This window comes from Mugil cephalus, chromosome 2, assembly GCF_022458985.1.
Source record: "Mugil cephalus isolate CIBA_MC_2020 chromosome 2, CIBA_Mcephalus_1.1, whole genome shotgun sequence".
Classification (NCBI taxonomy): Eukaryota; Metazoa; Chordata; class Actinopteri; order Mugiliformes; family Mugilidae; genus Mugil; species Mugil cephalus.
The window spans coordinates 11,553,787-11,578,307 of NC_061771.1; the positions used below are offsets into that span (position 1 = coordinate 11,553,787).

General features: G+C 41.2%; 1 protein-coding gene across 5 annotated transcripts in view; it reads left to right on the forward strand.

The window, feature by feature from the left end:
* Window positions 1-24,521, forward strand: part of LOC125004125 (VPS10 domain-containing receptor SorCS1) — a 145,538-nt gene that overhangs the window by 78,163 nt on the left and 42,854 nt on the right. For all 5 annotated transcript variants that reach the window (XR_007112310.1, XR_007112311.1, XM_047578514.1 and 2 more), the window contains exon 4: window positions 14,491-14,649. Coding sequence is in view for 3 of the 5 variants with exons in the window: in XM_047578514.1 (XP_047434470.1) it covers window positions 14,491-14,649 (159 nt within the window). In the remaining 2 variants the exon portion in view is untranslated. The remainder of the gene's footprint in view (window positions 1-14,490; window positions 14,650-24,521) is intronic.

Here is a 24,521-nt window from a genome sequence, read left to right on the forward strand (position 1 = left end):
CCAAAAAGCACCTGCTAGCACACAGTTCATACAGAGTGACTACAGCAGACCATGTCGGACAGGCCGCAAAGAAGACACAGCGGATCATCTGAGTGTTGAGTATCTTTGAGATTATTCTAGCGAAAATTCTGGACATGTATGGGTTGATAAGAATATTGAAAATTTGAAAAATACCCCAATAGGGGACATTTAGGACAGTTTATTTATTTATTTATTTTTAAACTCTGTTTAATTTGCAATTAATCGTACTTTAAATGTGGAAACCGCACCATTAATCACAATTAAATATTGAAATCACTTGACAGCCCTATTAAATTCGAATGAAACTAATGCAGAGAAACAAAGAAAGAGGAGGCTTCTGTCTTTATAATACGCAGACAAACTCTTCCCCACACGCTGTGAATTCCAAGCATGCACACACACACACTTGTGAGGGAGGGTAGCAGCAGGGGCTGCAGCTTCGTCACTCTCACTGTCACCCCCGGCATGGTGCCATGTGACCACTGCTGGTGGCAGACAAAAGCTCCTCTCTTCACCCACTAGTGGAAGTAAATCAGGCCTGTGTGGCTGCAGGGGATCGAGGGAGAAACGCACCGGAGAGAGAAAGCGAAGCAGGAGATATAAACTCACTGAGAGCAAGTGAGCGTGGAGGATCGGAGGGAGGTGGAAAGGGAAAAAAAGAAAGGATGACAGAGCAAAAAAATAAATAAAATAGAGGCAGGGCTCGAGGGTCACTCATGGAGAAAACAGACTGACAACACAGCAATTACATCAATTTTCATATTGTGGCTTCAAACCGTGCCTGAGCCTGGGCGAACAGAGCTGTAGCACACATTAGGGGAAATAACGTGGGGCTTTAGCCAGAGATTTTGTATGAGAGCACATTATTACAGTAAATGGCTGGGGATGTGTGAGCTGGTTAAAAACACACACACACACACACACACACACACACACACACACACACACACACACACACACACACACAGTGCAGTCATACAAATGCCTCTAATGGTTTGAATACAAAAGAGAATTTTCAAGTGGAAGCTTCTGAGTGACAGATGGGCTCAGTTTCTGCAACTTCTCTGTCAGGGACACGCGACGTTCACGAGAAAGAGCCGCTACGACTGAAACAACGGTCGCAGGGCTCAAGGGTTTTCATGACAAAGGCTGGAATGCCTGCACGCACATGTTTGCACGCACTGCTTTCACGAACAATTACGGCCTCTGACGGCAACAACAGGCAGGTGGGTGGAATAAGATTTCACTTCAGAGGAGACCTCGACTCCCTCTGTGGAGCTTCAAAGACTTTTGTTCATTGGATACAAAAGTGAGTCAAGACTTAGAAGTGAACGTGAATATTTCATACTCTTGAACTGTCCTCAAAATGGCAATGACAATGAAAAAAAACAAAAAAAAAACATCTGGCACAAAGAAACAATGGAATCCATCGGAATAAATCAGAGTCCAAAGACTTGCATCATGATGCTGAAAGGAATTTCATACATAAATATGCACCGTTATATAATATTGATGTGTTTCCCTGCAGTGGTGTCACGCAGGAAGCAATCAAAGCACTTCTTCTTTCACACCTTTGTTAGCGAATATATACAATAATACATAGGCTCGAATGATGCTATGTTAGTTTTCTAATGACTGAGATCATGGACAAATAAAGAGAAGTATGAATTGAGCTTTGAAATAGTAAGACCAAGGTCTTTACTGGAGATATAAGTGGACTAGTCTGAATGGCAAAACAACTTCCAACGCCCACAGATTCTTCTGTGTCTCTCCGCTTTGAACTGGTTATGCTCCTGTAAAGATCTGCCTGTCGCATTGTTTTGGAAGGGCTTCATACATTCATGGACAGTAGAGTAGATAGTAAAACACGGCATCGAGGCGTAAGGCTCTGATTAACTGTAGGCCAATCCAATTGAGGTGACAGGATAAACGAATAAAATAAACTAAAACTAACACGGAGGAAGTGAGTCAAACAGGAAAAAAAGAAGAAGAAAAATAAACTCAAGTTTGTTTTTTGATGTTTTTTTTTTTTGCATATTTTTGGCATTAGATGGTACACGACAGGCATTTCACGGCTCTTGACTGTGGACAAATAAGTGGGGCACTTGTACACTAAATCAAGCTGTGAAGCAGTGATGTGGAGCAGTCCATTTCCACGGTTCTGGTGGTTTCCTCAGGTGCAGTTGCAGAAGAGAGGCCCAAATTTCTGACTGTGACTGCAAACTGAAACTGAAGTAAACAGAGTCTGCTGAAGTTTGCAGTAGTCTGGCACTGCTGCATTTTGCAGTTGTCCTGCTTCATTTGACCACACCTGTGCTTACTGCAGCAACGGAAGCTCCTTAGAAATAATCCATAAAAAAGTAAAAAGAAAAAAAGAATTTCGAGTCTAAAGAGAAAATGAAGTGCTGGAGTTCAAAATGTGCGTCGTTTAATTTCCTACTTGAACCTGAGAGATTTAAGTTTCTCAAAGGGTTTAAACGCTCAGAGACAAAAGGAGCTTTCCTCTGTGCTAAAAATCAAAGGTGTCCAAACAAAAAGGCCATTTATAATTAATCACAGTGGACCGCTCACAAGCTGAGCATAGATAATCAAATGTTCCACTGTTCGAAGAACTAAGAGTAAATAGAAATAATAGTCCTTAGAAATTCAGGTACTTTCAGGTAATTCAGATAATATATATGAGACCTTGACTGTGAAATCAACTGGAAGGGAGATCTTTGAAATATGGGAACTAATGAACATATTTATGTCGAAATTCTGTGTTAAGTTCCTTAGTAGCAGGGGGTGGAAAATCATTGTCACATGACAGAATTCACAGTAATATTTGCAAATCGGCTTTGCTCTCTAATGAGAACTAGGTTTCAAGTCTGCTTCACATCACATCAGCTAATGAATCGGTTGAGGACTGTCACTCGACAAAGGTCTGCGTATCTGAGAAAAGCGTTAAACGCAACGGATGCTGCAGATTCACTGACAATGAGAGCTGAGACTAAAGACATCGAGCTGAGAGTCACTTCCCATATATGGAAAATTGCTATTTCAAAATGCAGCAGACGGAAAACACGTCCTGCTACTCATGGTCCGCACATACCAGTCAACAGCAAAATTATTTCAACAGCAGAGTAATGAAGTTGCTTCTGATTAAACGGGTCATTTCAACAGATGCTTACTTACAGCAGGCTCACCTGGAGCGACACCACCTGCTGATGTCAACACATGAGATGAAGCAGAGACAAGGAGCAGAGGTGTCCTTTTGTCCACCGGCTTTTTAATGACACGGTGCATGCCAGCAGCTGAATCACAGTGAATCAACCACGATTTGCTGCGCACAGTGGTGGTGCCGCATTCGAGGACGAGCTAACGAATTGTGGTTTCGTTTGGAGTGGTGGTGGTGGTGGTGGTGGTGGTGGTGAGAGGGGAGGGAGGGAGTGGATGCAACATCTGTCAGCCCTAAGGCACGATCTCCAAATGGCTGCGACAAGCGGAGAGGCAAGCGCCTGGAGCCCGCGGAAAGACACAGTGACAGAGGAGGAGAGACAGGCTGAGACACAAATTTGGACGGACAGAGAGAGATGGAGGGAGATGGAGACAGGCTGGCAAAGTGTGAGACATTAAGATAGAGGAGGGTGAGGGCAGGAGCTGTAAAAAAAGAAAAAAAAACAGGATGGGTATATCTAGGTGAGCTGGGGATGCTCCATCAATATTCTTTTACATGCCTTCACGGGACATTGCTCAGTTTCTCAGCAGGGGACTGAGGGCTGCACACTTGTGTGTTACCGGCTGAATGAGGAGCTAGAATTCCTCTAAATAAGCACCCACCAAGTGGCATATGTTGTTATGTTTTATTTATTGGTGATCACTGTGAAGAATTCATTTCTTCAGTAGCTCAACACAGATCAAGATGTCTGAACTGGGAATCCTGCTGGTTAATTATCTAAACTTATCTTGTTTGTCTTGCCTCCGTTCATTCATATGTAATGGATGCATCGCAGGGTTTTCACACACAGCTTGCGAGCCTCTCGGCTTCTGCACCACTATAAGGAAACCCAATTACACTGAAATAAGGAAAGTGACATGTTTGTCAGGTCTGGCTGGGGTCTGGGGGAAGCTAAAATGTCAGGCAGTGTTCAATTAGCACTGGGTTTAAGTGCATCAGATCAAGAGACAGGAGTTTTGTCTACTGAGATAGATCAAAACGTTGAAGGCACCTGGTCGATGCAGTGAGGAGAAGAGAAGGAATAACTATGAATGAGCGCATCAACTCTCGTGTCCTGCACTTACAGCTGGATGGGGCCAGATATCTGGTGTTCCTCATAAATATTCATTGGCCAGAAGCTGTGAGACTGATCTGATTCGCAATGTGCTGTCAATGCAGACAGTTGACTGTAATAACGATTCCTCATGAATGCACGGAGGCCTGGCCCTGCGACCCACAGCAGTCATACAGGAGACAGATGCTACGTTTGGGGGAGTCTGAGATGTCCAGGGGTTTTCAGACTGACCCATGAAAAACTGTGAACACTGATATTAGTGTAGCAACATCCACTCCATCTGAGCTGACCCTACACTCCCATCCCGCCATGAGTAGTGTGGATTTGACAGTGGGAACCAATGATGTGGATGGTGGTTCCATGGGGGTAAACATTTGGGGGACTCCCTTTGGTTGTTTCTGCAAAATTGAGATTAGTTGAATTTGGTGCTGGCCATTTCATGTCTCCAAAGTTTTTTTTTTTGTCTTTGATCATAGCTACAACAATTTCATTAACATTAATTGTCTCTGGTCAGCACATCACTGCTAGTCTTTTCCACTGCGAACGTCTCATTTACCCTAAAGTACATACAATATTTGCAACATTCAGAATTTTCTACATTTCTGCATAAAAATGACTCAAACAGACAAAAAGAACCCAAATTCACATGTCTGTGAAATGCAAACGTAAGCACCTCCAGGATTAAAAAGTTAATTCTAAGACGACTAATTCTAAGAAGTGTTTCTAATCAGTGTAAGGACACTCAGGTGATGTTCAGTGCCCTGTTTTGTTTAAGAAATCAGGGATATGTCACAGACTGATCTTCACAACAATTGTTTGAAAATTAGTTGCTGTTGTTCATCAGACTGGAAAATGTTACAAAATCCTCTGAAAAGAGTTTGGAATCAACAAATGTTAACGTTCATGAATCCACCATCAGGAAAACACTGAACAGCCACGGTGTGCATGGCAGAGCTCCACTGCTCCCCAAAAAGAACATTTCTACCGGTCCGCAGTTTGCTTCACATAATGTGGACAAACCAAATGACTGTTTTATTTAATTTGTGAATGGATGAGACCAAAGTAGAATTTTCTGTATTAAACGAGAGACGTCTTGTTTGGACACAAAACACACTGCATTCCAGCATCAGGAACCTCATGAAACATGGAGGCGGCAATGTCCTTGTTTTGCTGCAACTGGGCCAGGACAGCTTGTCATCATTGATGGACCAATGAATTCCTAATTACACCAGTGAATACTGAAAGAAAATGTCACGATGAATGTCATTTCTGTCTGTGAGCTGAATCTTAAGAGAGAACTGGGTCATGCAGCAAGACAACCTCGAGCGCAACAGGCGTTCTACAAAAGAAAGATTAAAGAAGATTATTGTTTTATTATTGTTAACAGCCCAAGTTAAAGTCCTGACCTTAATGCAGTAAGAATGTTGCGGAAGGACCTGAAGGAACAGCTCATTTAAGAAAACTTGTCAGAACTGAAGCGGTTCGAAGGAATGGGCTAAGACATTTAATAATTTCTACAAAGCTGTGAGTACATATTAATGAACATAAACATGTAACTATGCCAGGTTGTAGCCAGAGGCTAGTTTCCACCTGTAGTCCCTTGGCAGGTTGACGCAAAGTTAACGTAAAACAAGAAACATGTAGAATTTGGATTATATAAAAATATCATATAAAAATGATATATAAATTAAATTATAGAGAACAACAACAAAAGAAAGAAAAAAGTACAGTGACAGAAACATACACATTAGTCATAGAATAAAAACATACAATGTTTGACATAGAACACACATATAATAGTATAATGAACAACATATCAGCTGTTGCTCATGCGTGGATGCAAAATACTAGGGGAAAGTGCGCATTGATAATCTAAAGTGTTGGTGTAAATTGCACTTGGCTCGATTTGCATAACATTAGTAAATACAAAAGTTCATTTACTATTGCACCAGAAGTATGCACAGATATCTTATGTACCCTGTAACTCTTTGGGTTATGTACATAAATGTATGTATGCATGTGACTTAGACTGACCTGAGCCATACCTTCAGGTGACCCTTAAAGGCTGCAAGGGTCAAACATTCCCTGGCTGAAGGTGGTAGGTCGTTCCATAAAGTGCTGCCTTTGAATGTTCGTTTTGACCCATAGGGGTTTTTATTATAGGGGCACCTCACAGACGCTTTTAATGGCCCCAGTGGTCCGAGATGTGGGGCCAATGGTTCTGTATTTCATGTACTCTTTTAATGGACGTGGTGGCAGCCCATGCAGAACTTTATAAATCATACGAGCAGTTTTAAAATTTCTGAAATTCTCAAAACTTAGAGAAAGTATCTGATGTGGCCTTCGTGTGCAGCAATAAATGCACAAATGTACTTTTTCTGCTTCATTTGTTTGATTGGGTTCTCTTTGTCTACTTTCAGGACTGAGTCATTTTATTGCAAAGGTGTAGAAAATTGCTTGCTTCTGCAAGCTGTAGGCTGTAGGGTACATATAAATATAGGGATTAGAGAAGCAAATACATCTATATATTGCCACATATATCTGGTGCTTGCACTAGTACCTTTTAGTAATCTTTTACCTTGCGGTGGACTGATGCTTTTTTCAAGGCTCTTGTCAGAACAGATGGAGCAACGTCAGGCTTTAGTCTTTCAAAGCTTTTCTGCTCGGTGTAATCTTCTTCCACAAACATACCCCAGCATCAGTGCCCATCAGTGGGCTCGGTTTCAGCTGCAATTTATGGAATTGGACAGTTTGTCCGTAACTCTTTCAGATCCATTCTTTTTCTCCTATGACGCCCCGTGACTCCTCCGCCTGCTTCTTAAACTGCTTATACTGTCCCTACCCTCCCTGAAGTAGCAGCGCTGGCGTGTTATAGTATGGGAAGATTGCGGCGCGATTGCCAGAAAAGATATAAGAGGGCTTCTTTACTTTCTTTTATATCTCCACACTTGTCATGTTGGTAAGTGCATGTCCATTTACGGAATTCTGTTTGCTTGATGGACTGCTTCATTTCCACTCAAAGTGCAGCATTACCACTAATACAGCAGAATAGGAAAGTGCCCAAAATTAAACTGCATAAAAGTTGCCCTCCTCATCAGGAATATTGCTTGGTGTGACATCATCAGACGTGATCATGAATGCAAGACTTATCAGACGAAGATCCCTGGTCTTAACTTGGCTGACCCACATAAGCTGCCGACAGCAGGGGGACAATGTGTATCGCTGCCTCCACGAACTGTTACAGATCACAGCCATAAAAAGACTTAACTGTGTTTTCTGTTCTGCTCTGTTGATAAAGCTCCAATTACGGCTGCAGTGCGGAGCTCGTGTGTGACTTCATGTAACAGTCAAGCTGCTGCGAAACCTTCCACTTTTTCTCCTGACAGACGTTCACAAAGTCGTACTGTTTTTCACTGACGCACGGCATTAAATTAAATTCTTCTTAAGTGTGCACCAGTGGATTCTTTTAACCGTCCGGTCCCGATGAGAGCTCCTCAAGACAGTGATCAGACTCTCCAGTGCTCTAAGAGGCAGCGATTGTCCTTATTTTTTTTTTTCCACAGGGTACTAATACTTTCAGTTCTCATGTTTTTGAGTCATTAATCTGCATAATCCTGTCTAACTAGGAAAAACACATTGTTTTCTTTTTCTCTCAACTCTCACACGTCCGCGTAAAAATTTAACTATGTGGCGTACTCAACACCACAAACAAAAACATTATTTTATTAGTGGACTGCTCCTTTAAGTTTTCTCTCCTTGCCTTACTTTTTTTTTTGTGGCTAAAAGGGCCAACGGTGACAACAGGAGGTGCTGAGACCTTTAGCCGCTCCGGCACATGTTTACTGCTGACATTTATCGACCTCTTGTGAATACTTTAGTCTCTCCTGGTTGGAGCTGTTCCCCCTTTGACTGCCCTTTGGCTTCAATTATGAGACTCAGTTTCTACGGCTTAAGTACGACCTGAAGCTCACTTTTGCTTTTCCTGTAGCCTGCGCTGATACGGATGTGAAATAATCCAAAGGTACTTCTTTGGCTTGCAGGAGCATTTATACAAAATAACCAAAGTACTCATCTCTTCACAAACACACACACACACAGAACGGATGCTGGAAGTGATTTTGAAAAGTGATGTGCTCTTTTATTTTCATTTCCGTCGCTGGTTCTTTGAGTAGTATTTACAGCTTCAAACGTGCGAGTCAGTTCTCAGTGGCTACAGAAAGACAAACACGGCAGAAAGTTCAAGGACTCTCATGTGCTTTCACTGGCAGGTCTCAGTTCATAAGCTGACAAACACGAAGAAAGGATTTATCAGGTAATAGGATAAATGTGAACCGGCCTTGATCCCCGCGATGTCTCAGTTTAGCTGTTCTCCGTCACGTGACATTGATTTCAAATCAAAGATAGTGGTTTACTGCTGGGCTCCTGCTGATCCGTCAGTCCCAGTTCAAAAGCCTGCCCTCAGGTGGATCCCTCTTTGATTACGACACGTTTTCTGCAATCACTACAAACAGGAAACGAGGCAAATCGGTTTATTAGCTCGTATTAAATCACTGCCAAGCTGCTGTCACTTAAAAGCTGCGAAATGTACTCGTCCCAGAGAGAATAAATCTCAAGCACTTTCCTTTGTTCCCCTGATTCAACGCTTCTCCAATCCGAAAGTCTGAGAGCAACAAAACGCTATTAATTCTGGCAAATTAGCCAACGATTTATAGTGGGGATTCACCATTCAATTACTGCGCGACTGTATGAAATGGAAACTATGAAGCTAATTTCATTAATATTCTCTCTCAGTATTTATGCTGCTGCGGCCACGGCACACACTCAGATATTCCCAACACACTCCCTCAGTCGTCACACATACACTTCAATAACCTTTGCTATATATGCTTTACACGCATGCACGCACAAAGCACTCACACACTCATCGTCTTTCATTACTTACTCAGTGCGGATAAGAACAGCAGCAGCTTTCACAGTTTCACCAGTGGTTCTTCTTTTGCCTTGACCTTGTTTTGTGTTCATAAAAACGACATGTAGTGAGCCATGCTTATAATTAACTCACTATAAAATACGTTGAATTGATTGCACAAACTTGATTTCAAGTACTCACACCCCACAAAGGAGAAGATTAGAAAAGACAGGGGCAGTATTGGTCTTCATTTTAAACCTTTTTTTTTTTTTCTCCACCAACAGAAAACTGTGTAGCTTTATAAATATTTGTTCAGAAGATTCCCAGACATCCAGGTCATGGAAGAACTGAAAAAGCCACTTGGACATGAAACAGCTTCAAAAAACCTCAAAGTTCAGCTACTTGTTGACTTAGTCCCGTTTGCCTCTGGACAGGATTTACCAGAAATGCTAGAGAGAGAGAGAGAGAGCAAACTGTAACTAAGTTTAACAAAGGGTTAATAAACACAGCGAATGTATTAGTAGGTTGAACCACGTAAGCCACGGCTCTCATTAAAAAACACCAATTCTGTTACAATGAGCGCGAGTAGCTGCAATTAACAGGTGTCCCTGAACTCAACACAGCCTCTTTTTTTAAAAAAATATCTATTTTTCGGTAAATGTTAAATACAGCATTTAGTTTTCTGTCCTTACACAGTGTAATGGGCTAAAGTAAATGCATGAATACATTATTACAATATTACACAATATTTGATTAGTGTTGGTTCCTACAGTCAATTTATGGGAACCCATTTAAGCATGTAAAGTTTTAGATTATTGTCTCATCTAATCTTCTACTACTGCTTAATCCTCCCTTGCTGGAGCCTATGGCAGCTGTCAATGGGCGAGAGGAGGGTTACACCCTAGACAGGTCTCCAGTCTATCACAGAGACAAACAACCATTCACACTCACACCTAGGGTCAATTTAGAGTCACCGATCAGCCTAACGAGCATGTCTTTGGAAGGTGGGAGGAAGACGGAGAGAACCTACACAGACACAGGGAGAACATGCAAACTCTGTCTCGCAGAGTCTCGCTGGGAGGCATCATTGCTCACCACCACATCACTGTGTACTTTCATTCTGCAGAGCTGCACTGAGGAGATGGATGGACTGTAGAAAAGCCTCCACGTTTTCACCTCATCATATTCTGTACCTGGAGAGTAATATGCCGCAGGAGCCTCCCCCCATCCTGTAGACTTTTTCCATTATTTGTTTATGTTTGAAAAGGTTAAGGATTGTTTTATACAAGAGAACAAAGCCATGCATCACTGTAGTCATTTCCATACCACATTTACACATCTCAGCGGGGTATATCGATCCCAGTGTTCCGACGTATACTAGCGAAACATATATTTCTGTGAGCATGCTAGCGTGGTCAATGTTCCTGTAATCCCTCATTCTCCAGAAACACAACAGCCAATTATAAAGTTGTCGAGTGCTCCAGCTGCGTTGCAGTTGCAGTGAATGAGGGGCACGTTAATTGGGATTTTGAGCTCAGACAGCATTTGAGTGCATTTGATTGGATTGGTCAGCATGTGGCTCACGTATGTGGCATTATATCAGACCTTTGTGATTGATGAACTGGTGTTAGTGGGTCTGCCCACCACGGCAGCCGTTACTCAAGCGACTGCAGACAAATGACTTAACAGTATGAGAGACCAGGAACAGTTTGCCACACTGAGAAGGATATTGACTGTGAGAGCAGTGTGTATTCTCATTCTCTCTGCTGTCTGATGACATAATGGGCACACAGAGATTGTCATGCTAAAGGCCATTTCCAAACCAAAAGTAAGTCTTTGTCTGCGACTGAGGGACTCTTCTTTCACAATCACTTTTATCAACCTGTTAGAGACAAATGCCTAACAAGACACAAATGTAATTATGTGGGAAACATTCATTCATTTCTGCTTGTCCACTGAAGGGCTGAAAGGGGTCTGAAACTAGCCCAGTTGTCATGGGGCAAGAGGCCAACACAGAGACGCTAGAATCACCAATGAACCTAGCAAGCATGTCTTTGGATGGGTTTAGGTCGAAGGATTGTACATAGAAGTGTCATTAGTTTCTTTGTTTCCTGTCTGCCGTGCCTCCTTGTGTTCCTGTCTGTGTCCTGTTTTGAGTTTCCTGTCTTATTTTGTTAAGTTTCTTGATTTCCTGTCTGTTGTGGCTCCTCATGTGTCCTTGATTGCTCATTGGTTTCTCCCCGCGTGATTGCCCTGATTTGTCTCACCTGTGTATTGCCAGCCCTCAACCCTCTTGTGTATATATAGCCCTACCCTTTTTGTTCTCTGTCACATTGTTTTTATCCACATCGTCCCGTCCCTGCGTTTTTTTTTTTAGTTTTTTTTTTTTGCCTCCAGTGTTCCTGTGATTTTCATACCATGCCAGGTTTTCTTCGTTCTTGTGTTTTTGTTTGACTTTTGTATTATCCTGCCTTCCGCAGCCCCTTTTGCTTCCTTCCATTATTATTAAATACCTTTCCTCGATGCCTCATCGTTTTTCCATTTTGCATCTGGGTCCTCCCCTTAAAACCTACATACCTGACAAGAAGCGGGGTCATCTGGTGGAGAATTCCATTGCTCACCTTCTTGGTCAAATAACCCTCACATATCCTGGAGGTGCATTTAGAGTCAATGTCATGTTGGGAACCAGATGATGACCCTGCTAAGCAGAAACCAGATTGAATGACATATTGCCACAGAGTCATGTGATAGCTGTGTTGGTTAATATGTCTTGTGGGAACCTTACATCCGCTCAAATACGTGGCAAAAAGCAATTTAATCAGACCAAAGAACACAATTACACTGGTCTACTGTAGTGTCCATGCCTGGTGTTTCTTGGCCAAAGCAATTCTCTTTGACCATGATAGTGTTATTCACACAGTCACCTCTTAACAGTTGAGGCCGAAATGAGTCTGCCTCTGGAGCTCTACGAAACATTTAAGTGGGCTGTAATCTGAGATTTCTAAAACCAAGGTAATTTGAAGTTTCACCATGGAGTTTAATGGTTTTCATGAATGCACATGACACATTTTAAGTTTTTGAAGTTTCCCAGTCCGACAGACCTTCATTTCTTAAAGTGACTGTAGGCTGTCGTTTGTCTTCATTTAGCTGAGTGGTTCTTGACATAATATGGATTAGAACAGCAGTCGAATAGGGATATTCACCGTAGAGAATTGTGTACCAACACCTGTACAACACAATGTGGTGATGGTGTCAAACAAAGCGAGACATTTCTCAAATGCACCCCTGACCAGACACACCTGTTAATAGAAAACCATTCCAGGTCACTACCTCATGACGATGACTGTGAGAAAGTGACCATGTGTGCAAAACTGTCATCAAATTAAAAGGTGGTATTGTGTTCTGATTTGTTGGACACACCAGGTGATTCCAAATGTGTTCCGTCATAGTCTCAGTGTCTTCAGTATTAAACAATATGGTGAAAAATAATCTGAATAAATAAAAACCATGAGAGTGAGATGGTGTGTCCAAACTTTTGATTGGTAGAATAGAATAGAAAGCTTTTATTCTACTGTACTGTATGGATTTTTGAACCTTATGTCACTTTACTTATACATATTGTTTAAAATCAAACAGTTATTAGAAGACATCTTTTTTTCTGAAAGTAAACGTGAAGGAGCATTAGAGGATGGACATTTGGAGAAACACAGTGACAACAGCTAACCTACAGCCAATTTAGAATCACTAAATACGCCAGTGGGTTGGCGCTAAAGAAATCCTATGCAGACACAGGGAAGGTAAAATTAAACTGTACATTTTCCTCCAATAGATTTTTGTATCATTTCAATGTGTCTACTATATTTAGAGGAACTGTAGCGCTCTTATTTTACAGACACTTTCATTTCCAAAGATGGTTTGAGGCAAGTGGATGTGCTGGATTTACATACCAGATTTATATACACACTTGGCTGCCAAGTAACATGAACTGTGTACAACTCTGGATACCAAATATTCAAGTATCCAAGTTAGTGTCCCAGGTGCTTGGCGGGTTGGTTTATCCAAGCACCTCCCAAAACTTGCTGCAGTTCGAAATAAAACCTTCATTCATTCAGTTTTCATACCGGGGAGCCTATATAGAGCCCGTGATGAAAAAACTAAGGGCAAAACAATATGTCCAGGCACTCATCTGCACCACTTGCTGCTGCTGCTCCTCAATTTTTATTGCTGTGAATAGAGCGTAATAACTGAAGGTGACTCTACTTTGTACCAAAACCTCGTTTTTGTCCCAGTCTTGTCAGTGGTGGCAGGACAGCAGGACAACAGTGGGGCATGTCCAGTATACATTACACCCTGACTTGGCAATAAAAGATGCTGACCTGACATATTATGAGCTGACTGCTAAACAATGACTTCCACCTTAAGTCAGTATATGTGATCTTTAAGATAGGGGGCGCCAATTACGGCACACACAGTTTCATGTTTCATGCGGTATCACTCTCTGGGGTGCAGACTTTGTGGCGTGGTACACTCCCTCTGCACTCGCTGATGACCACTCCGTGTGAGCATTGAGGTCCAGTGATTCAATTATATTTGCGTCCGAGATTATCCCGGGGTTTATTTATTTATTTTCATGTGATTTTTTTCCGGGGACTGTGCCAGAATTTGACAAAAGAGAAATGTTGGCCCTCTAAGAAAAGCGAGACGCTCCTGGGAAATCAAGCCCTGACTGAGCACAGGCGGCGAGAACGAAGCGAGAGAGAGAGATGAAAAGCAGAAAACTGAAACAGCGCTACAAACACCCATTTACTGCGAAATGTATTATACTGATTATATCATCAAGCCTAACAGATACAAATTATTATTGAAGAAAATTGTATCATCAGTAGAAGACTGACAAGTTTTTAAAATGCTAATCCGCAGCTATAGCGGTAATAATATGCTTTATATCTCAGATATGGTAATCAGCCTTGATTGACTTGTTTCTCCCTTTTCACACACACATGCACGCACACACACACACACACACACACACACACACACACACACACACACACACACACACACACACACACACACACACACACACACACACACACACACACACACACAACTGGATGAAGACAACGGAGATACATTTCATCACAAACAGAGAACAATAGTCACTGTCATTAAGTAGATACATAAATGTATCAGTCTAATTGTGAATACTGCTTTGTTCTCTTGTGTTGAAAACCACAAAGTGAATCCATTTTTAACTTCATTATACTCAACTTCACATTCTGTCCTCAGATCATGCTGCTGACTGATCCGGAGGTAGAGAGCAGTCTTCTGATCAGCTCCGATGAAGGAGCCACCTATCAGAAGTACCGCCTGAATTTCTACATCCTCAGCCTGCTCTTCCATCCGGAGCAGGAGGACTGGATTCTGGCCTATAGCCACGACCAAAAGGTAGGAGAACAAGCAGGGCTAGTTTAGAGACTGGTTGTAAGGTATTAAGAGAGGGGCCGCGTGTTAAGTCAGATAAGCAACAACAGTCTGGGATTACGGCGCCTCAGAGCATGGTGGATAAATGGTGGATCCTGTTAAGCAAGAGTTTGCCTCAAAGCACACACTCAGAGTTCACGAAGTTCACAGAGAGAGGCGGAGAAGCGTGGATGGCATAGTTCACGTAGATCCTGAGTTTTCACCACGAGAAGAGAAAAAGAGATGGAAGAACTGTGAACAGGGGCGCCACCAGGAATTTTGAGCCATGTGAAAAAAATACTTTTTTACTGTTGTGAAATGTTTTTTAAAAAATTAAATTTTCATGTAGAAAATCAAGGTCGCCGTAGTCATTTGTCTGTAAAACTCCAAGTTCAAGACATTTATGTAGAAATGTAGAAATACAGGACAAAAACACAGAAGTAACACATACTTTATAACATTAAAACATTTTTGAACATTACAACATAGGTGCTGATACAGACACATTATATCAACATTGTTTACATATGTACAACATTGTTTACATATGTACAAATATAGACATTAGGCTTCTGCCTGTGGTACCAAATGAAGCAGTTATGCTCAGCGTTCATATAGACGTACACCTGATAATGTTGCCTGAACCTCTCAGATGACATTAGGTTGACAGCTTGGATGCTGGTCTCCACAGCACAGTAGTCTTCAAGCTGTAAGCTCAGCAATTCCCATATAAATGAGTATGACCACTTCTGTCCTTCTGCGTGGTGTACAAATAATGTACAAATGATCAAATATGGTGCCTGCATTTTTCATGTCATAATTCCACTCATTTCACAAAATCTGCCAAAATCAACACTTAGCGCAACTATTCAAAAATAAAATGCACGAGTTTCATCAACATACCGTTAGTTTTTATGTTATTGCCGTGGATCTGGAAGTAGCGGAGCCAAAAATGCGCCATTTTCCGATTTCAGAAAAACAACGAAGTTGGATGCATTGATTGGTCAAATGCTATAATGACATGTTCCATTGCGTAGAGTGATCTTTGCTGATTGGCAGAGTGCAAACTGCATGCTTCTTGACTTCAACAGATGGCCACATTGCAAGTCATTTGTGACACATGCACAAGTGACCGTATATGGTAACTTGACCGATAAAGGGTACCTGGACAGAAATTGAGTCTTATACCTACTTTCTTTGATGTGGCAACAAACGAGTCTGTGTAAATGAGCGAGACCGTCTCCAATTTTGTGCTGCTCTTAGTGACATTATGGTGAATATGAATGGAGATACTGAATGATATTCACAATAAGAATACATGAAAAAGCTCTATTTTCTAAACTGTGCTGAAATATGAGCAGCAAGTGCTTCTTGCGACTTGAATATATCTTGCACTTTGTGAATGGTCCCGACGCACTTGTCTCACAACCGGGTGCGCAAACTTGTTTGCCCATGCCAGAAATCACCTCATTTTGAGCAAATTAATATACCCAATACTATACCTCGTCACATATACTCAGCATGGGCTACTTAGCACATCACCAGTAGGCCTGTGCCTAGCACAGCATGAGCACAGCATGCAATGGACTATTTTGTCAGTCTCAATACTTCCACCAAACTGACAAATTTAACATTCCTAAAACAGGACTTGTGTCTCATTTCATGCAGACACAGTCACCCCTCACTCCTCCAGTAGTGCTGGGTTTGTAGCCTTTAAAAATGAATGAACCAAAGGCTGGCTGCTGCACCGAACTCCATCTAAAAATTGTCCATTTTTTAATGACCCCAGAAAGCTTTATATGCTGTCCGAATTTGCCAAATTGTTAATAATAGCAATAGTAATAGTAGTAATAATAGTAGTAATAATAATAGTATGCAAACATATATAAATCCTTAAATTTGTGCAGCCTGCTGTTTTCTAAGGCCACACTGCTGTGGAGGCATTGGCAGTGTTTTCCTTCATGCTAATGCTCATACACAGTGATTATGGTATGGTTGATTAGAGCTTGAGTAGCTGGACAAGCCCGTGTGCAGCATTTTAATATAACACGGATGTAAACCAAACTACAGCAAGTTAAACTACTGGTGGAATTGAGAGGAAAATATAGCTCACTTTTTCTTTTTCCTGTGGAACCCAATGCAAATTTGCCACCATGTTCTATTGAACATACTAAACCTGAAGTGAGTTCCACTTACAGAGGAAGGAAGCGTGTAGAGTAAAATATTATAGAGTATGATCAGTGTTGAAATTGTTTTTGACCGGCAAATCTGCAAGAGGCTCTAACTTTCTTTGCTCTGGAAATTGATCCGACCAAAACTAAATATTTTTGACAAATGAAAGATGGTGAAATATGTGTAGCTGCACGTATTCCGCCACAATAAATGTTTAAAAATCAGAAATACACTTCCATTCATTTTTCAAATCATAGAATAAATAAATTGAAACTGACCATTGCAGATATTAGCACCAAAAGTGGTAGATGACTCACACAAAACACCAAAAGGAGGCAGGGGCAGACAACAAAAACACTTCAATAAAAACTCAGAAAACAGAATTTAAGGTGCAACAGCAATGGAAGGGTAATCCAAATACACAAATCCAAAAGAAACTCGTGAAGACCAACAAAGAAGGACAACCCACGTGGAAAAATTCAAAGCGGTAACAGCACAGGGGAAATATGACCGACAGCTTGACAGGGGTAGCTAGACAGAGGTAACATCACAGAAAACAAAGGGAAAGGCAGGACTTTATTTAGATGGGCAGAGGAGCTAACGAGACATTTGACATAACGAGACAAACAATCAAGCAGGACAGGGCCACAACAAGGCAAGAATCACCAAGGAAGAAAAAAAACTATTAAAAAACAAAACAAAAAAAAAACAAAAAAAACACAGAAACCCAAATACGATTACAGATAATATTCAAAATTCAAAACCATAACATTGACAATTGAGCTCTGGAACTGTATTTAAAGCTGCAATTGTTTGGGATTAGTTGCAGTCCAAAAAAGAAGTCAGATGGATATAAATAAATAATCAGAAACAGGATCTCAAATGTGTGAATGCCCTGTCAAACCGCCTGTCAATTTATTTATTTTTTAATTTTTTTATTCTGATTGAATGTCTAACTTAAGATTAAAATTGGTTATCCCCCTGGGAGTAAAAGTAAGTAAATAAATAAAGACGAGGAGTAAAAAAAAAAGCAAGACAGCGGTAAGGAGTGAAGTAAATAATGAGAATTAATAATACTAAACATCTAATTCTGCTAGTTTAGCCTTAAGAATGGGGGAGACAGATACATAAAATAAATTCCACTAGCATCACATTATTCATTTATTCTGCTCATGTCCATGTTCTGAAGATATTTTTATCTAGGGCCCCAATACACCCCAGGACTGGCTCTGCTGAGGGGGATACATGGGACACTTTTACCCTGATTAGTGTGATAATCTAGTGTTTTAGTGGAATACTAGTGTCCATGGAGACGTAGGCACTGAGTACCCAGGGGTCACAATGTCACTGTGTTAATAGTCTTGCTGTGACAAGTCCAACACAAGAGGGCCTCCAGTAAACTCTTAGCAGATAATTCAAACTCACTGTAAAACATAAAAGTAAGGTTTACGGTTAGTACAAACTAAAAATCAGAGCCGGAACACAGAACAAATGGTTATTTTGGTAAATAGCCATCTTATATAGGAGTCAGCGTGTAGGCTGAAATATTTATGCTTGTGAACTGGTAAGACGGAGAGATAAGAAAAAGAGAGTGGTGCAATTTCCGGACATTTTAAAATCACCATTTGCATTAGTAAAATGCTTTTCTTGTGGCGTAGCCCTTTTGGGTGTAATGTTTCGTCTGTGATGAATAATGGAGGCATTCTGCTCGGCTCACCAGGCGCGTGGACGTGTCTGTCTCCTCCGGAGCATACATCACACTCTCACTGTGGAGCGAGTACTTAGCTTGACACACCTTTAATACATGGGATGAGTGTTGGATGCCAGGAACACATAAAAACCTTTACATTTTGTGTCTATTTTTAACTTTAGCTCACCTGCCTTGGGATGCGACTGTCACTCTGTATTGCTGGTAATGGCTGTTTGAAAGAGAATGAAAATAAGTGTTTGGACTCAAATAACAAGCCAATGAACTGATGGTGTTTGCAGATGAAGCTTTCTGAATTAAGTTCCTCCCTACACTGGTTTTGTGCTGTGTGTACTGGCTCCAGGAAACAGCCACATTCAATTTGCTTCCGTTCAGTTTTATTTATACAGTATCAATAATGGTCCTAAGACTCTTCAGAACTCAGAGCCTGAAACCCCGAAACCAAGCACCAACTAAAACAACTCCTTCAAACAGGAAGAAACCCTGAGCAGAGTTAAATCTGAGACTCATCTCCTTAAGGCCGTACACTTGTGATAAAACTAGCTGCCAGCACCCAGTCGGTGGTACAAACAGTAATGTTCACACTAAACATGTGCAGTCATGTGCCCAATGGTTGAGTCATGGTGTTGATGTCGATCCTCCTGCGCGGGCCAAAGGTGAGCATGCACCCCTTGAAGTCCCCGCGCTGGCCTGTTGTGGACACTAATGAATTATCTGATCGCCCGCAACCTTGTCAAGGTTAAGGCCTTCCCACTCACGTTGAACGCAAAGCACAAACACACTCTGCGCTGCATTCAGCAGCAGGCTGAAAACAAATGATTTACAAGAAGGCAATTATTAGTTTTAATCAGCTTATCATTTAATTATATAGACAAATAGGATTAGGGACTCCTCGTTTCAGATAAATGTCTCCAAGTCTGTCCACATTTTCGCCATGCATAAACGACAGAGCAGGGTGACTGATTTATATTATCTTGCTGTTCGATTATTTGAGCTTGCTTACAAAAGATCCTTAATTGGAACAAAAGAGAACGAATATTACAAGGGAGACATCTATGATTTTGCAAAACTCTCTTCCACCACTCTCTTGGCTACCGCAGGGACGAGTTCTGCCCCGAAAGGGAGGTTTTTCATTCACTGTAACTACATACATCAGCCAGCCACTTGTGTTTTATTCCAGCGAGGATGGGTCGCTCTGTAAACTCCTGTCTTGTAAAAGTGTTCCCGTGGGCCAGGTCTTAGTTTTGTCAAGACCGCACCATGAAACGCTTGGTCTACATTCAGTGAAGAGTTATGATGTAACAGGAGGGTTTCAAACAGACATTACTTGACCAAAATATGTCTTTATTTTAAAGTGAATAAGTCACAGAGACAGACTGAGTACAGCTCTTTTAAAAAAAAAAAGCTCTGGGCTGGTTGTAGTGGTCCTTTGTTGATCTGCTCAAAGCCAAAAGAAGCAGCTGAGAACCTATACCAAGATGTCCATTCATTGCAAGGCTGGTGGTTTCTTCCCAAGCAGTAGTCTCCTTGAGCAGCAACAAGAGTGAGCAGAAGTGACTTACTGTGCTTTTGCACAAAAGGTTGAAGTCTGTTTACCAGATAGTACTCACGTAAGAAGGAAACAACAAACAGTTATTTCTGTTTTCATGTATCATTCTGACTTTAGTCTCTAAACCAGTTTCTCTAAATGTTTCAAATATTTATGGTGATATACAACTTGACACATTGACTTTGGGGGGAAGTTTACAGCGGGTTCAGCTTTCTTTGCACTGCCAGGAAGCGAGCGTTCCTGCCTTTGTAATGCATTTTGAGTTCAGTGTGTCAGGCAGTGCTCTGACTTTATCACCGGGGAGGCCGAAGTCTCCGAGGAACAGCGAGATGTCCACAAACCCCGGTACAGCAGTTCAAACTTTGTCCTTGAGAGAGACACTGAACCTTGAGTTCTGTGTGCGAACAAACAGGTAGATGTGCCATTTTAAATGTAAAGCGTTTTTAGTGACATCATGTAGAAAAGTCCTATATAAATACAAGACTATTTCCCATTCAAGGAACCAGGACGGATCAATCGACTTGTACCAGGAACGACAGCCAACTGTTGCCAACTGTCCCTTGAAAAGCAGAACTTTAAACTTTAAACACAGAAGAAGAAGCAGTATGGATGACGCTGACGCAGCGGATTCTCATGTCTCTGACACGGCCGGTACACCTTCAACGAGCTGTAACAAAGCCTTTAAAAAAAGTCTTTTAAAAAAAAGGTGTATTTTAAAAAAAGAAGCCTTTATAAAAAAAAAAAGACAACAGTAGTTGGAGCAATGATAATGTGCACAAGGCTCACTGCACCGCCTGCAAATGCAGCTTTTCTATAACCTGTCTAAATGATGACATATCTTGGTCTTAAATACTCTTCCAGAACTGCGACGGTTTGGTGGCACAGTGGATACTGCTGATGACTCACTGTGTGTTTATGCAGTTTTTTATGTAGGCAGTTAGGGCCGATGGACAGAAATAAAAAATATATATATCACACTTTTAATAATTTCATAATTTTGTATATTGCCTGTGTTATGCCAGTGCAGCTGTGTGCCTCTTTACGAGAGAATCCATTCTAGGCGTATTTGTAAATGCAAAGTCACCACTCACCAACATGAAAAGTGAGTTAGGGGGCAACATCCTGATTTCATTATTAGGCTATTAAACGTTTGGGACCCTCAAACTGGAGAGATTAAGTGGGGACCCCCTATCTACTGTATGTGTGAATGTGTATGTAAACACAACCTAGAGCTATTTGTACGTATGCATTATTATAATCATTTTGCAATTCAATATTCTATATTACGGTATTCAAATAATGCACAGGTTCAAATGTTCCTTCTTTTTTTTTCTTTTTTTTACTTCAAACATGTGGGGTACGCCATGAATGAAAGAAAATCAGGCTTTTTGAAAAGACATCATTTTGTTCTTTGCCAGCATCATGCCGATGCAGCTATGTGTCTGTTTATCAGAAAATCTAAGCCTGAAAAGGTGTGCGTTATTGAATGTGGTGTGCCAGTCTGGTCCGAAATGCCAGGGACGTTTTTTTTTTTTATCGTAGCCCGCCCCCGAGTTTCCCTTATTTATTTTTTCAGGAAGTTGGCAACCCTGCTTGACCTCCTACACATACTACCGTAAGGCTAACAGTGGGGGAGTACATCGCCTGTAGGAACCTGCAAGGCTACATCCATGGTAGCGTTCTCCAGGATTCCTAAAATAATAAAGCTATAATTAAATTAATTTAATGTATGCGAGTACACTCTGCATACGTATGCAGTATTAGTTCTTTGCTGTCAAACATTTCATGCTTCTCCTCTTCTAGGGAAACCATACAGGAGAAGAAATCTGAGAAAAGATTATGCAGAAGTGGTGAACATTTGTCTACTGGTGGCTTGTAGCTGCATAAGATAATCTGAGACCTGAGAAGGTTAAAACAGTAAAAACTATTTTCTCAACCTGTGTTATGCAACATTCTGTATTTTTGAAGTATTTTTGGGGAACCAGTGAACATTATATAAGAACTTGTTCGCTCACCGTGTGTGTGCTGTGTCTTCGCCCGCTGCACGTCAGGTGTCAGGACACGCTTACCCGCCCCCTATCTTCCACTTGCACTCTCCCCGCTTCCCCCGTCCACCCACTCACCCAGCCGTGCCCTCGCTCGCACACATCGTCTCCACCCTGAAAGTGCTTCTCTTTCAATTTCCTCGCCTCCCTTTTTTTTTTTTTGGCAGGGCTGCTGCATTTGTTGATTGAGAGACCTTTTGGAGTTTGTAAAGGCTGCGCCGACCCCCTCCACCCCTGCAGCGCCCCCCGCCTCCTGCTCGCTGCCTCTTCACTGTCACTTGCTTGGCTACATACTAACGTGCTGTAGGAGGGTAATTAGTCAAAGTGATTTCCTGTCCCCTTCCCCCTCCCGTTCACTTGCATCTGCTTAGCACAGCTTAGCATGGGTGTCGTGGAAGTCTTATCACCCGTGCCGTTCGTCCCCCTGTTCAACAGGAGAATATACACAGAGCAGATGCAACCGTCTCGGTGAATTTGTAGTTTGCATATTCAGGTACGCTTCCTCTAACGTCAGGACATTACAGTCATGCCTCACTGCTTTTTACTGCCGTCCTCAAAGGCGGGCATTGCTGAGTCTTTAGCTGATTTCTGTTTTAACCCTAATGGGCAATATATTCTAAGTAATTCTTGCCTTTAAGCCCTTGGCTTACAGCTGAAATGTTTTTTTGCGATGTTAAAGCACAGTAAAACACTGTGTAAGGAAAGGCTATCGCACCTTAACACCTCTTCAGTAGAAATCAAAGAGAATTATTGATTTGACAGCAGCGATAATTTGTGTAGGATGTGGCCTCATGGAGGCTCCTTGAATGCAGGCCTCCACTCCGCCCTTTGGGATGCAGAAAATGAGCACAATTAGAATATAAATGAATAGAAATAAACAGAGTTGCAATTTTTATTATCTGCTAATAAAAGATTGTTTACACATTATGCACGGCTGCTCATGCTCAAAATGGAAAAAGTCCAGCCTAAAACATTGAAATAGGTTTTCTGCCTCATTAAATTTCAGCCTTAAGCTGCAGAGCAAATGAATTTGTCATTGAGCGTTGTCAGAGGATGCAGGTGTGCTTCGGAGACAAAGGGATGTCAGTGAATGCATCAGTTCGTCAAGGCTGCTGATTCACAGAGCAATGAACGGAACATGCAGGAGAAACGGCGGTGTTGGAAGTGTTAGACCCTTTTAGTTTAAATCAGTTATAAAAAAAAAAAAAAGAACTCATTATGAAAAACATCTCCTCACTTAGCTTTCGTGGTACGGACAGCATTTTGTATCATATTAGATATTTTCTTTTGTTTGTGATGTAAAAGATTTTTAACAGTAAGTAGTTTAGCATATAGAAGGTATTATGGAATACAGATAAACTCACTTGCCAGTTAATTAGATACACAAGTGAATGTTTTCTAATAGTCCTGCATGACTGCTCTAATGTTTAGCTAATGCTTAAACAGCACCAGAGAAGAGTTGATTTAACTGGATGATCATTTTGAAAGGATGTCTCTGGTGGTATTAAACTGGACTGAATTAAATGCAGTTATTTCTGTTAGCCCACTGACAAAAATGTCAAATAACAAGAACATGTGTCGCACCAAGACAATACAAGTCAATTTTAGTACGACAAACTAGAGGTTGAACAACTTTGGGTCGACTGCTATGTGATAAGTGTCTCACACAATGGAAGATATGGAGGCTTTTCTGCGAGGTAACTGAAGCTTGGATGTGGGGTACTGTCGGCCGTAGGCCACACCAACACCACCATCACTTTCTGATTTGAGGCTCAGCCCAATAGCTTTTAATATTACTTCATAGCGTGTTGTAAGATAGGATAATGTAGCTGGGGAAAAAAAAAAAAAAACATTTTCCGTGTAGCTAAAGGTCTAATAACTTCGCCATCCAACTGTTCAACCCCTACTACAAACCACAGCCTTCAAAATGAAAACATAGGTAAATCAACAGCCCTCTCTGTTATTTTAAACTAATGTTGAATACCAGAAACCAGATGAAGAGAAGATTTAGTGCATAACTCTTTTATTATAATGTTTTTATTATCTCCTGAGGCCCCACATCCTCATGTGGGGACATTTAGTTGTAGGTTTAATGGCAGGTTATTCTACTTTGTTTAAACTTTAAAACTTATTTATGCTTATTAATGTTTCTAGTTTGATGCAACCCGCAAATTCAGCAAAACCTAATTAGCAAGTACTCGTTTGAGGTCATTGCAGGTATTAGAATGAACAGTTTTATATTTGTCACACATTGGGTGACTTTGTTATAATATAAATAATGAAATATTCCCAATGTCCACATATGAGGACATCGTTTTTTTTGTTGTTGTTGTTGTTTTTTTTTTTTGTTTTTTTGTTTTTTTCAAAAACTGCTACTACCTGT